Genomic DNA, 13,795 nt, shown 5'->3' on the forward strand with positions numbered 1-13,795 from the left:
GATTTAAAAGAAATGTTATCAACCCACAAAGAGATACCACTGGAAAATGAAACGTGAGTTAATATTTTGAAATACGAAACATTTTGGTATTACTAATTGTATTAATATTCTACCCAACCACATTGTGTTTTTTTAAAAAGACACCAGGAGGGGCATTTTAACCCCAAAGAACGGGTGGGTGGGGGGCAGGTGGGAGGTTAAAATAACAACTTTTTAGATCGCGACCGCAACCTGGCTCCAACGTACCCACTTTCGGGTTTAACGTGGGCATGTTTAGATGCACGCGAGGAACACATTGGCCGAGATTGCCTCCCCAATCAGTGCCGGCGGCCGGGTATTTAGCCGGGCAACTAACGTCATTTAGAGATGTTACGGAGCGTTTTTTAAATTGAATTTAACTGAGCTTTAAATTTAATGCCTCCAGGATGGCTTTCCTGGGGCTCGTGAATCTCACCTGGTAAAAGGATGTGAGAAGGGCCAGTTCACCATTGAAATGCCTTTATTGCACTGCTTGTGGGCCAGGAGGAGCAGGAGTTTATCCTCCAGGCCCAACAAGCTTACCTGGAGCGATCGGACCCCCACGATTGGCCGACCCCCCTCATCGCCGGGACCCTCCCGATCGCCTACTTCTCACCTCCCCCACCACCCCCATCCAACCCCCGAGGACAACGATCTCTCCTTGAACTCCCCCATCCAACCCCCGAAGACACTGATCTCTCCCCAGCTGCTTTCCCACCCAACAGGCAGTCAGATGTCAATCAGGCCGGCTGTTGGGCGCGAAACCCAGAAATAAAATTTTAATCATTCAACTAGGTCACGATCGCACATTCTGACCCATCAATTTTACTTCTGGGTTTCGCGCCCGAAAATCTACCCTCTGCCCAGCTCTCTTCCTGGCTCCAAGTCAAAATCATGCCCCAGGAGTGTCTTATCTTTTAAAGATAACCTGTAACTTTTTTTTTATTCGTTCATGGGATGTGGGCGTCGCTGGTGAGGCCGGCATTTATTGCCCATCCCTAATTGCCCTTGAGAAGGTGGTGGTGAGCCGCCTTCTTGAACCGCTGCAGTCCATGTGCTGAAGGTTTTCCCACAGTGCTGTTAGGAAGGGAGTTCCAGAATTTTGACCCAGCGACGATGAAGGAATGGCGATATATTTCCAAGTCGGGATGGTGTGTAACTTGGAGGGGAACGTGCAGGCGTTGTTGTTCCCATGTACCTGCTGCTCTTGTCCTTCTAGGTGGTAGAGGTTGCGGGTTTGGGAGGTGCTGTCAAAGAAGCCTTAGCGAGTTGTTGCAGTGAATCCTATGGATGGCACACAGCAGCCACAGTGCGCCGGTGGTGAAGGCAGTTTAGGGTGGTGGATGGGGTACCAATCAAGCGGGCTGCTTTGTCCTGGATGGTGTCGAACTTCTTGAGTGTTGTTGGAGCTGCACTCATCCAGGCAAGTGGAGAGTATTCCATCACACTCCTGACTTGTGCCTTGTAGATGGTGGAAAGGCTTTGGGGAGTCAGGAGGTGAGTCACTCGCTGTAGAATACCCAGCCTCTGATCTGCTCTTGTAGCCACAGTATTTATATGGCTGATCCAGTTAAGTTTCTGGTCAATGGTGACCCCCAGGATGTTGATGGTGGGGGATTCGGCGATGGTAATGCCGTTGAATGTCAAGGGGAGGTGGTTAGACTCCCTCTTGTTGGAGATGGTCATTGCCTGGCACTTGTCTGGCGCGAATGTTACTTGACACTTATCAGCCCAAGCCTGGATGTTGTCCAGGTCTTGCTGCATGCGGGCTCAGACTGCTTCATTATTTGAGGGGTTGCGAATGGAACTGATCACTGTGCAACCATCAGCGAGCATCCCCATTTCTGACCTTATGATGGAGGGAAGGTCATTGATGAAGCAGCTGAAGATGGTTAGGCCTCGGACTGTTAATGGTACAAAACTACAACAGTAAGGAGAAAACAATAGAGTTAGGGTGCAGTTATACTGCCACTTTCCAGTCAATGCAAAGTAAATTCAGGTGGCCATCAGTGTGAAAAGCATAACATGGGTGTCCAGTCCCACTCTGGCACCCAAGTACATTAAAGCAAAGCAATGAGAGACCTCACCAATAGGTCATCTTACACTTCTTCAGGTTTGCACCAGTTGCGGTATAACTACAGTCCAATGCAAAGCCACATTTTAAAAGTGCCCCAAGTGGTCCATTGAACTTCCAGGGAACTTTTAAGCTATATATGGAAACTTTTTAACGTTAGGACAAAACAGATAGTCTGGCCCATTAAAAGCTAGGTGCTAGGGGAATGGAGCTCTGCGCAGGCAATAAAGCATGCATGAGCAGACGGCCTTTCATGCACCTTTGTGTCTATCAGTCTGAGACCAATCTGCAGCATAGCTAAGGTCTGCCATTTGAGATCACAGCCATGAGACACCAGTCTCAGGCAGCTGCAGTAGAACTGACAGACTGGAACCTTATTCAATCCATTAAATGTAGAATTCTCATTACAAAGAATTACAAGCATTTACCATTACATTCACCCTTTACTTCCAAGACTGGCCTTTCCTATTTTAATCTCTTTGACTCAAATAATGAATAGGATGGTAGACTGAATGCAGTCAGGAGATTGAAGATAAATTAAGCAAGGCTCGAGGATAATGGGATGAAGGTAGGCTATGTCCAGTAAGAAATCCAAACTGCATTATTCAGGTTTGCTATTGGGAAAAAAGCAGTTAGGAAGGGATTAAAATCATCTCCTTTGCCCTCTAGTAATGGCCAAGAAGTTCCTTATCCATATTACGCGAGTGAGTGTTAACTTACTGGGATTTGTGGAAAAATATAGGGGCAAATTTCAGTCTTCAGTGCATGAGCGCTAATCTGGCAGATAGATTGTCTGCCTGTTGTAGAATCCGACTAATTTTCATTCAATGGGGTGAAAATTGGATGGGTTCTCTAATGGGTGGATGATCCGCTCCACCATGTTACCGTCCATGCGATGCAGATGAATATTTACCCCGTAAATTTTTAATTTTACTAACTTAAAGTTTCATTGTTTTCTTTAAATGAATGCATTATAGAGCCCATTAATGCATACGTAAATGTGCAAAGCCATGAAGCAAAAGAACGCAAGTTCATACTTGATTCAGTCAGTTACCAATCTTGGCCAAGCAGTCAAGGTGCTTCTCCAAAAAGGAGGTTGGTAAAATAAGAGATTAAGGGGGAGAAATAGGATTAAGCCCAGTTTCAGACGCGAAGTCAACAAATGGGGTCGCCACACATGCTCAAACCAGGAGGCCCCAGGCTTGTCTGACTTTGGGCCTTGGGCCTCGTCTTAATATTACCAGCACGCTGCAGGGCCTGCTTGCTGCTTTCGTTGGGACCAATTTGGGCTGGCCGTCACACCTGCAGCGGCCCTCAGGTAGGTTCCGGGGGCGGGAGGAGGAGAACGGGAGGGTGCAAGCGGGGACGGTAGTACTGCTATGGAGCTGGGAGGGGCACTCCTGCTCTTCCTGGCTCCACATTAAGGTAAGTTTAAAATAAAAATACTTACCTTTTGGTGAGGGCCTCTAGCAGTCCCTTTAAGGACCACTGGTTAGGACGCATCTAGACCAGGAAAACCCAAGCGGAGCATGCCAGGTGACTGCTCCGCTCAGTGCTGGTGAATTTCTGGGCGGGGTTCTTAAATAGGCATTAAGCCCCTCATTAACAACCTTTTCATTTGCTTGCACTAGTCACATTTGAACCCGAATCTCCAGGAAAACTGTGGCAGAATAGGTTACATGAAGGATGTCAATGTTAAAATCTTTGCTATGGTGCTGGTTAAATCTGTTCAGTACTGAATAACTCACTACTGACATTGATAAATCTAAACCAGCGCCCCCTTTAGGATACTGTCATTTTTATAAACTGGCTTTTCCCTCCAATTTTTCTCTCCTCCTTTCCTAAAGGCTCTCCTGGGGTACAGCTCGATGGATGCAAGCCGCCCTGTACATTCTTTATGTATGTACCTCGAGCAGATATTCAATAAATTCAAATAATATACTAATGAATCATATATTAGACTTAATAATTTGAAGAAACATTGATCCATAATAACTGGGTTGGGTGGATGATTCAATGTAATTTAAAACACTGGCATATCCTTCAAAAGAAACTTCACGCCAGTTTTTAGTTTCAGTGGCACAGAATACATTGGTTTGAGCCAGACGGGGGGAAAAAAAAAATCAGACAAAAGTCCTGCTTCCTACCCTTGGACAGCGAGTATCAGCAGTTTATTTTTACCTTATGAGACATCATAGCCATTATCATCAAACACTCAAATATTCATGCTGTGACAAAAATGAAACAGTTTTGTCTAGTTTTAGCTTGGTAGCAGTCCCTTTAATTCAGTCACAATAATAAGAGAGTTTAAAAACCTGCTGAATTCAAAATCATGTCCCCAGCCTAACCCAGTACAAATGTCGCAAAAATATGTTCAGCTGGTCTCCAAACAGATAGACTGAAGGGAGGAGCAAGCCATACTCAAGTAAAAACATACGAGTTATGTGCGCAGTTATGTGTATGACTAGCATTTACTTTTAAATTGAGTTGATAGTTACTCAAATACATCACATTTCAATGTTCCTATGGTCAATTATTTAAGAGCATAGACTTCAAATTATTGAGTGGGTTTGGAACTTTCAAACAGATGGGTCAGGCCATTAGCTCCTGCAATTGGTAAAGCGAAGGGGAAAAAAATAGCTGCGCATATAAAGGTTAACTATAAAACAATACTTTAGCATACAGACTATGAACATTATAGGAGTTGGTTAAGCATAATATCTACTGTAAATATATACATCATTGTTTATTTGCTTGTTCATCTATTGTTCAATAAATTCATGTAATAGCCGGTCTGAAATGAGGTCTGATATGAAGCTCTGCTACTTTTCAAAGACATGAGAAAGATCTAGTAGAGTCAGATCCAGTAGACAAAGAAACATTGAAAGAAAGGCTTTCTGTTCATTATCCTGGGTACATTACAAAAACTTACCTAGTATCAGAGCTAGTGAAGGTACTCATGAGGATGTGAGAAGCTACTAACTCACCTACAAGAGTGACCTAAAATATAGAAATCAAAGTATCTGGAATAAGATGGTCAGAAAAGACCCAAAACATAAGTCAACTTTCCATCAGGGGTCACTGGACAGTGATCAGAACCAAAAACTCTAGCTGATTTTTTGCCCTTTCTAGCCTGAGTGCTTAGGCCAATTGTAGAGCCCTTACATTCTGTCATTTAAACTTAAAATGAACATATCACTTTTGTTAAAAGGATATATCAAGATATTAGTAGAGTATCTTAAATTATGATGAATTGTTCACCCCAACCTCCGTTCTTATAGGTTAATATTTCTTCAAATTACAAGTTAAATGTTTACTTCAACAGTGCACCATTGTTCTTAGCTACTTAAAGACATCTGTTTTTAACTATCAAACATTCTAATGCCTAGAGTACAACATTTACTTGGTAGTTTTTAGAATATAAAAACATTGCCTATCGTGTATTTTGTACAATAATTCTTTTCCAGTTAATTTCTAATACTGAACATAATTAAGGCAGAATTGTATAAATATATGACATTACAAATCACCATTATTGACAGCATTAATTAAATAAATTAAAATGCAAATGTGGTTTATATGTGAACATGAATGTTACCACAGTCCTCATGCTGATTTTTTTTTGCATAAATGTATTAATTATAAACATGGGCCTAGAATTTTCTCAGGAGTTATGCCACTGTTGCCCCTTTAAAAAAACAATTGTGCCCACTGTTATCCTACGGATGGAGTTAAACACGGGTTTCCTGGGTCTGCTTATTTGTATTCCTGTTGGTACAATCATTGGCATGAATGTTGTGGGAAACGTGTGAAGCAGTTGAATTACCTGGAAAATCCTGTGCAGCTTTTTAAAAAATCAATTCAGCCTGCACTCTCCAGCATCAGACTGGGGGAGGCAATCGGGTAAGAGAGGAACAGAGCGTGGCTTTTTCACTTCACTCTGAAATATCTTCACTGCGTGTCTTAGCAATATTTTTATTGTACTTTTACAGAACAATGACTGCACAATCATGGCACCATCTGTGCCCAGAGGGCAGGACCCCATCCAAGAGAAGGACACAAAACTTTACTGATGCAGACTTCCAAGCTCTCCTGGAGGAGACTGAAGGCAGGAGGCACAGGCTTCTAGATGTGGCTACCACCAAACCACCCAGGAATGTAACTCGTGTTGCCTGGAGGGATGTGGCACAGCCACTTAGTGCCAATTCCCTCATTACTAGAACTGTATACTAGTGATGGCAAGCTAACACGCTGTCTCCTTTACTTCCTTGCCCACCTTTGGCACCAGCATACTCTTAAAGCAACCCTTGCACAACTAACCCTTCACAATGCACTCTGGTTAAGGGTATCCTGCATTATGGCTATACAACTCCCTTAACACCAATAATTGACAAGCACAACTCAAAAACCCTTTCCTGCACTTTAACAGCCTCATTCACCCACATCCCTTATTTCATCTCTCCCATGCCACTTGGCACAGGCTCCTCAACTGCTAGTCTTAGTGTCATCTACTCTATCTTCTTGCAGGGCAAATTGATGCACAATGGCCGCCAAAGGCAAGCAACTGGATGGGGCATCCCCACCTTTAAATCCCTTACCCTTTGAGGCGAAGGCTGTGGAGCTAGTGGGCACTCACTTGCAACTTGTCATCGGAGATGGCAAGTTTGATGGCATCTTGGGGGCACCAGGTTAATAACTGAGCACCTATATTGACCCCCGGCATCGCTGTTAAGTATTGCAAAGACATAACCTTCCACCCCCTTTTTCTGTCTCCTTATTCCCAAGGGGGCAATGCTCATCCATTCTTAGCTGGTATTCTCCTTTCCTGCAGTTCCACCACAGCAACAGGGGGCAAAGGAAGAGGAAAATTTTGATGAGGTGGAGGAGCTGGGGAGATATTTCTCCCTTGTCGCATATGATGATGATGATGAAGAAGAGGAATGTAAGAACTGGAGAACATTTCACGCAGCTGCTTTATCCTGCCCAGTCTTCCTCTGCCCTAACCCCTGCCAACTCACTACTTGCGGCGCTTGCTTCTTCACTCCCAGGCATCAGCTCAGCTTCTTTCACCCAGGGGGAATTAGTTAGTGGCAGTGGGGATGTGGCATTGGGTGATTCACAGAGCCTGAGGAGTAGCTATGTGCCACCTTCCCAGCGGAGACTGAGGAGAAGGATTCCAATGGCTTCAGAGTCAGGACCCATAACTCATGGGTACTCGCCTGAAAAGAAAGACGTTCGAGGAAGTAATACCTATGTGCAGGCTTTGAGGTCAATCTCCGAGAATGTGCGGCAACTGCCCTGTGAGACTCTCGGGTCGACTGCTCTCCTTTGCAGCAACATCACGGAAGCTTTCTTGTCCTTGTAGGCACTAATGAAGCAAGTGGCAGCTTCATTGCAATCCCCAGCTATGAGGTGGTGGTACTTCCACCTCCACGGAAGCACAGACTGCATCTCTGGAGGGCATATTGGAGCGTAGGATGAATCATGGCTTCTAGACCGTGGCAACTGGTGTATCTCAGGACTTTCAGGATCTTATAGCTGCCAGTCAAGGCACAGTGGAATGGTGCTGGCTAGAGTCCACCTGTCTGATACTGCTGTCTCTCAGGACAGCAACACATGCCAAGCCTCCAGTCTTCCTCCTCAGAGCACCATGCAATTGGAATGTGGGGGGCGAGATCAAGCTACCCATGGGCACCCCCCAGAGATGCAGCCTGCAGCAGCTCCATATCAGGACCCAGGTGACATGAGACGAGGGTCACGTCAGTCCCATGACCCTTCCGTATAGCATAAAGAGCCAGAAACCTCCTAGATTAGGTGATAAAAGGGCACGTATCAGCACCCAGGAGAAGTAAAATGTTAGGAAAGAATAGGTTGATTGCTTGCACTTTACAGTTATTGTTTTAAAGTGCATTGAGATAGTGCATTGTTATTCATAGAGGTTACAATCATCCAGGAAAAGGTGCACTCATTTGGTGCTGACTTATTCACTCAAGTGATGATTACCAGCACAGTCATGTCAGAGCAAAGAGTGAGGATATGTTGTCATGTGGTAGGATGGGTAGTGGATTGAGGAAATGTTTCTTCATTTGCAAATAGGGGAGAAGGAGATCAAGCTGTGGTGTCAAAGGTGAACTGAGTTAGACAGAAGAGAAGACTTCTAAGATGATCTGTCTTCTGATGCCCCTTTCAGCAGTTCGCAAGGACTCCTCTGAGTGCACATCAACTTAATGGTCTGCTCCATGTAGTTCTGGATCCACTGGAGCCAAGGCTTCCTCCATGTTAAAGTGCAGCCCTTCCTGAATGGCAATGTTGTGCAGGGCACAGCAGGTTATCATGTTCCCGTACACCTGATCTGGAGCATACTGCAGATCCCCTCCTGACTTGTTCAGGCAGTGAAAGTGTGTTTTCAACACCCCAATGGTTCTCTCGATCACCAGCCTGGTAGCTGCATGTGCCTCATTATAGTGCTCCTCTGCTACTGTTAGGAGCACTCTGATTAGGGTCATCAGCCATGGGGGGCAGGGGGTATGCTTTGTCACCCAGTAGCCATCTGTGATTCGGGTTCTCTGCTCCGATGGGGTCAGGGAGGCCGAATGTTAAATGATGCAGGATGAATTCATCATAGCAACTTCCCGTATATCAGGCATTGATATGGAGGATCCTCTGATTGTTGTCGTACACTGTCTGCACTTTGAGGGAATGGAATCCCTTCCTGCTGAGGTAGCTGAGTGGGTGTTCTATGGGCATCCTCAATGTAACGTGGGTGCCATCAGTTACACCCTGGACCTTGAGGCAATCAATAACCCCATAAAACTGTATGTCCACATCTCTCTGCTGCATTGCTGTGATGCCAAAGGTGATGAATTGGGCTGCTCTGCTGTAAAGGGCATCAATAACCTGATGAATGAATGCCCATACTGTTCCCTGGCTGATGTTGCAAATATCGCCCATGGCTGCCTGAATTGACCCTGTGCCATAAATGTTGTGGTCACCTTCATAGCCACTGAGAAAGCAGTGCAGGCAGTTGAGTGTGGCTGCAGTTCCTTGTGCAGCAAGACACAGAGATGCCCCATTGCCTTTTTAGTAAAGTGCATTCTTCTTATGCAGAACTCCTGATATGACCTGTGCTGCCTGTATATCCTTTGAGAGGGTAGGGGCAGGTAATACTTGGTTGGTTGCATCCTCCTTGAATGGTGCTTGACTCTCCTTTGCTCCATCCTGTGCTGCTCCACCTCCTCCTCCATGATAATGGCATATGCCCATGGGAAAAGCCATACCTTCTCTCGAGATGTCCTAACTGGGGGGGTTCAAAAATATTTTGGTGGACTGACCCGGTGAGTAAGGTCTTTGTGGAGAAATATGTAAATAAAAAATGGCTTCAAGAAGTGTTTCCAAGCTGCAGAAATCACTGTATAAAGTCTCCAGATTCATCATGCTCACAAACTCCTCACTTCTGCCTTGATTGGGTAATCCTGGCAGTTGCTGCGCCTGATAAGTCTCAGGCTAAGTTACCCAGAGTGGAAAAGCAAATAAAAACCAGGAAACTCACAGCTGCTACAGCACTGGCTCTAACTCTGACATACGCAAACGAGGCCATTGGAGACTGGGCAAGCGGATCGTGGGAAGGCTTAAAAAGTGCGAGCAAACTTGGGGGAAGCTTTTTAAAGGCACACAAACATCAGGACCGACTTCCACACAAATTTCCTTGTTAAAAGAAATTTCCTGCACCATTTATACACCACCAATGAGCTGAAAACTGTGAGGAAATTCACCCCATAAGCTTTAATTAATCGTACCAAACATTGCATCTATTTCTTGCCTTGAGTGTTTGAATTTGGGTTCTGTAGTTCTGCAAAAGAATGAATCAGAGTAGGAGACTGTGTGATATTGTTATTAACATTAAGGTAGATTGTTGGGACACAGTAAGGGTAGTTTTCCCATACACATGGCCATGCCTTACCTGATCTGGAGGTACTCAATGCTGACATTGGGTGACAAAAGTGGTAAAATATGTAATTCCCCAACAACGATACCTCTCATCTTGATAGACATAAAAGCCTAGATTTTCAGAACGGTGTTATTTTGATGTCAACAGTAACCCAGATAAATAGGTTCCCAACATCATTAAAATAAGGCCATTCAGAAAATCTAGGATAAAAAGTCCAAAAAAGAAAAGTACATACCACTGGTTTCTGTCATTACAAATCTTGCAGTCAAAAAGGCACAGTAATATATGGCAACAATATGCAAAATAATAAACCATTAATTATAGAAGTCTCATAATACTACATCATGTGATGATTCTTAGACTTTGTTGTAACACTGCACTTGATAGTCAGGCATTTGTGGGTTACAGAAATGAGCTACATGCCTTGTTGAAGGTGACATAACATAAAGTGTAACATGAAAAAATTTGAGAACCCAAGTTCAACAGCCTAATAATTGAGACCTTTATAATGAAGCTGGCATGCAATTTGAGGTTGCATATCACAGTCAGTTGATTTTACATATACATTCCCTTTCTGTTTCCTCCTCTTCCCAAAGGTGCTAAAGGTATTTTCATTTGCCATTTTTGTGGAAAATTCGAATACAAAATGCAACAATAAATAATTAATAGTCTTTGGCGCTGCAATTTGTGCCATGTGCTGTCCAGACAGTTGAGTCAGGAACTCATTACACATTGCGTGAACATTTCAGCGTACAGATATAGAGACTGATGATTGATGGAATGGAGCACCATTTCTAAAGAAGTTTCTTTTGTTTATTTTTACAAAATGAGGGAAAAAAATTCCATCTTTTATTTTCGCTATCACTTTTTCTTCCCTTCACCCCTGAAAGCACTGGCATCTTGCTGGGGCAGAGTTCCATGGGCATTGATTGCCCTATAGTATCTTGACCAAAAAAACACATTATTTATCTGTGAACCTTAACAGTGAAATTTGTCCTGCTATTTAACTTTGGGGTATGGGGGGGGAGGGGGAATGTTAGGTGAGCCTGATCCTTTCCTCGTCCGATACTGGCCTCTTCCTCTCCTCCAATTCTGGCCTCTTGCGCATCCCCGATTTTTGTTCCTCTGTTGGCGGGCGTGCCTTCAACTGCCTAGGCCCTATACTCTAGAATTCCCCCCAAACCTCTCCGCCTCTCTCTCCTCCTTTAAGACACTCCTTAAAACCTACCTCTTTGACCAAGCTTTTGCTCACCTATCCTAATATCTCCTTATGTGGCTCGGTGTCAAATTTTGTTTGATAACACTCCTGTGAAGCGTGTTGGGATGTTTTATTATGTTAAAGGCGCTATATGAATGCAAGTTGTTGTTGTTGATACTGTCCTCACCAAACAATCACTCACACACCTACCTCCAACAGGAGTTCCTCGATGATGATTGGAAGTGGGACTCTTGGCCAATTTTTGTTTCCCTAACCTACAAGCACTGAAACCAATTCAGATACAGACTGGTCTTTATGGCTCAGCTACTCACTGCTATTGGGGGAAGCTAAATAATGTAAAATTTATTTTGCCAGTGGAGATCTTGCACTGTAACTGTAACATTTTTATAGCGAAAAGATATAGCTTATATTACAGATAAGCCTATTCTACACATCTTATATATTTAAAATTCTTTCAGTTGTTAATTTCACACTAATGTATTCAGAACAGTTTGTTCCACAATACTATCTGATTTTCAATAAATCCCTGAGTAATCGAACCAAGTGCGAGAAGTCCACATGCTAGTAACAAGTTAAGGATGTTGTAATGATTGGTTTTAATTACCAAGTCGCTCTCAGTTCGGAGGGTGGGGGAAGGTTTTTTTTACAGTCTGCCAGGAATTGTGGCTGAGATTTAGTATCTACCAACACGTGTTCACTCCCAAAGGAATATACATTCACCTAGGCAACGGGACAGCGAAAAATGGAGCAGCTGTCTCACTTGCACTTGGCCAAGAGCCGCAGATGGTAATTAAAACCACAAAAAAATCTAAAAGCCATGCTTTCATATGCAAGAATATTAAAAATAACGGTGAATAACATTTATTCCTAAGACAATAAGCGATACTAAAATACATTTTTTTATTATGTTATATATGTCCCGTAGTAACAAAACAGCCAGGGAATGGAAAACGAATTAAACGCTATTCTTCAAAATTTAAATCGATCTCAAATTGAATGAAGACACCAGGTAAAAATGAGAGGTGCACATTATCAGGGCAATATAGCATAATCAAACGGGCCAGCCCAAAGGCTGTTTACCGCGGTAACGATGCAAGCAATAATATACAAACAACAGACATGGTAAATCACATTTTAACACAGCAGAAAGATCCCTTCCCCAACTCCATTGTAAGATACCCGGAGGCTCGCTCCTGTAATAAGGGCCTACACTGCCTCTTGCACCGATAATGTGCAGACTACATATTTCTGAGACTACGGCACTTAACACTAACACATTTCAACTGTAAATCTGAGAAAGAGAATTTAAATATCTTCACCAAAGACCAGCTTCATAATTACTGGAATTAATTTGTTTGTGTTCAAATATACAATGGCCATATATTGTATTGGGGCAGTGACACAACGGGCATTTCACCATCCGCACACAGACTAAATCATTCAACTGAACACAAGAATACGGACACTTCAGGCACAATGACAACAAGCCTTCCCTACAACGACCATCACCAAGACACACTGACCCTTCCAGTTTTTTTGCTACCGTCTCGTTGTATAGTATTGGTAATTTATTTTCTAGTAAAATCACTCACCGTTGCGTTCTCAGTTATGTATTTCCATGCAGGTAAATCATTGCTCATGGTCCAGTTCGTCGAAGGCAGGCTATTTTATCTTCCTATAATGCAACAAAAGAAAGAAAAATAGCATTTTACGGTTGGATATACAGATGGTTTAATTGGAAGCTGTTTGGCGAATATCTTTTTGTATCCTGATAATTTGAGTTAAATCTCCATAAGGATGCGATATCAATTACATAGGAATCAACTGATGGCATTAATGCAGAATAGAAAAGTTCCTTAGTTGGTAGGGGGGAGTAAATGAAGCAGAAACTGGGAGAAATGCATAATTTTTCTATGTACTCACTTGTTGTGTAACAGAATATGACAGCGCCTCTTCCCCGCTTTATTCATACTAAATGGCAAAGGATTAGCTTGCGATGAAAGACTCGCCTGTTTTTATTTCCTCTGAGCAATGCTGAAAAGAGGAATCTGTGCAGTGAGAGAAAAAAAAACCCCACAAGAACCAAACGGAGCGATCGCCCCTGGACTGGGATCTAAGATGAGCCGCTGCTACCCACGCACACACCGCACCGCCTCCCTGCCCTGCTTCATCCTGCCCGTGCACACTGGGGCTGGGCTTAAACTCCCTTCCTTGGTCGCTTTGTTTAGCGCCATTGGCTTTAAAGTTAATTTTTAACCTTTGAACTTGCATGACGACGACACTAAAGCTTGCTGTCCACCTTCAGATGGTCGTATTCTGCTTCCCCTGCTATAACTACCCCCAACCCGGCCTTCCCTCTAGCTATCTCACTACACTGTAAGGTGGTGTTATGGATATTGCAGTAACAGGTTACGATTCGATTTTCTAGAGTTTGGGGACCGACGTGGATAAGGCTGAAGGCAGAGAGATTCTCAGACAGTTGCCAGATGTCCCAGATTATCAGGCAATAACTTCCTCGCACATCCTGCCAATGTCT

The 13,795-nt window shown here is 43.6% G+C and overlaps 1 protein-coding gene and 1 pseudogene across 1 annotated transcript in view; both read right to left on the bottom strand.

Moving 5' to 3' along the window:
- The window catches only part of cbarpb (CACN subunit beta associated regulatory protein b), a 142,105-nt gene extending 128,680 nt beyond the window's left edge, over positions 1–13,425 (bottom strand). Inside the window, exons 1-2 of the mRNA XM_067968717.1 lie at positions 13,183–13,425; positions 12,852–12,934 (exon numbers count right to left, since the gene is read on the bottom strand). Coding sequence (XP_067824818.1) covers positions 12,852–12,899 — 48 coding nt within the window. The 5' untranslated portion in view covers positions 12,900–12,934; positions 13,183–13,425. The remainder of the gene's footprint in view (positions 1–12,851; positions 12,935–13,182) is intronic.
- LOC137299436 (putative nuclease HARBI1) lies at positions 8,317–9,367 on the bottom strand (annotated as a pseudogene).
- Positions 13,426–13,795: the final 370 nt, after the last annotated feature.

This window comes from Heptranchias perlo, chromosome 29, assembly GCF_035084215.1.
Source record: "Heptranchias perlo isolate sHepPer1 chromosome 29, sHepPer1.hap1, whole genome shotgun sequence".
Classification (NCBI taxonomy): domain Eukaryota; kingdom Metazoa; phylum Chordata; class Chondrichthyes; order Hexanchiformes; family Hexanchidae; genus Heptranchias; species Heptranchias perlo.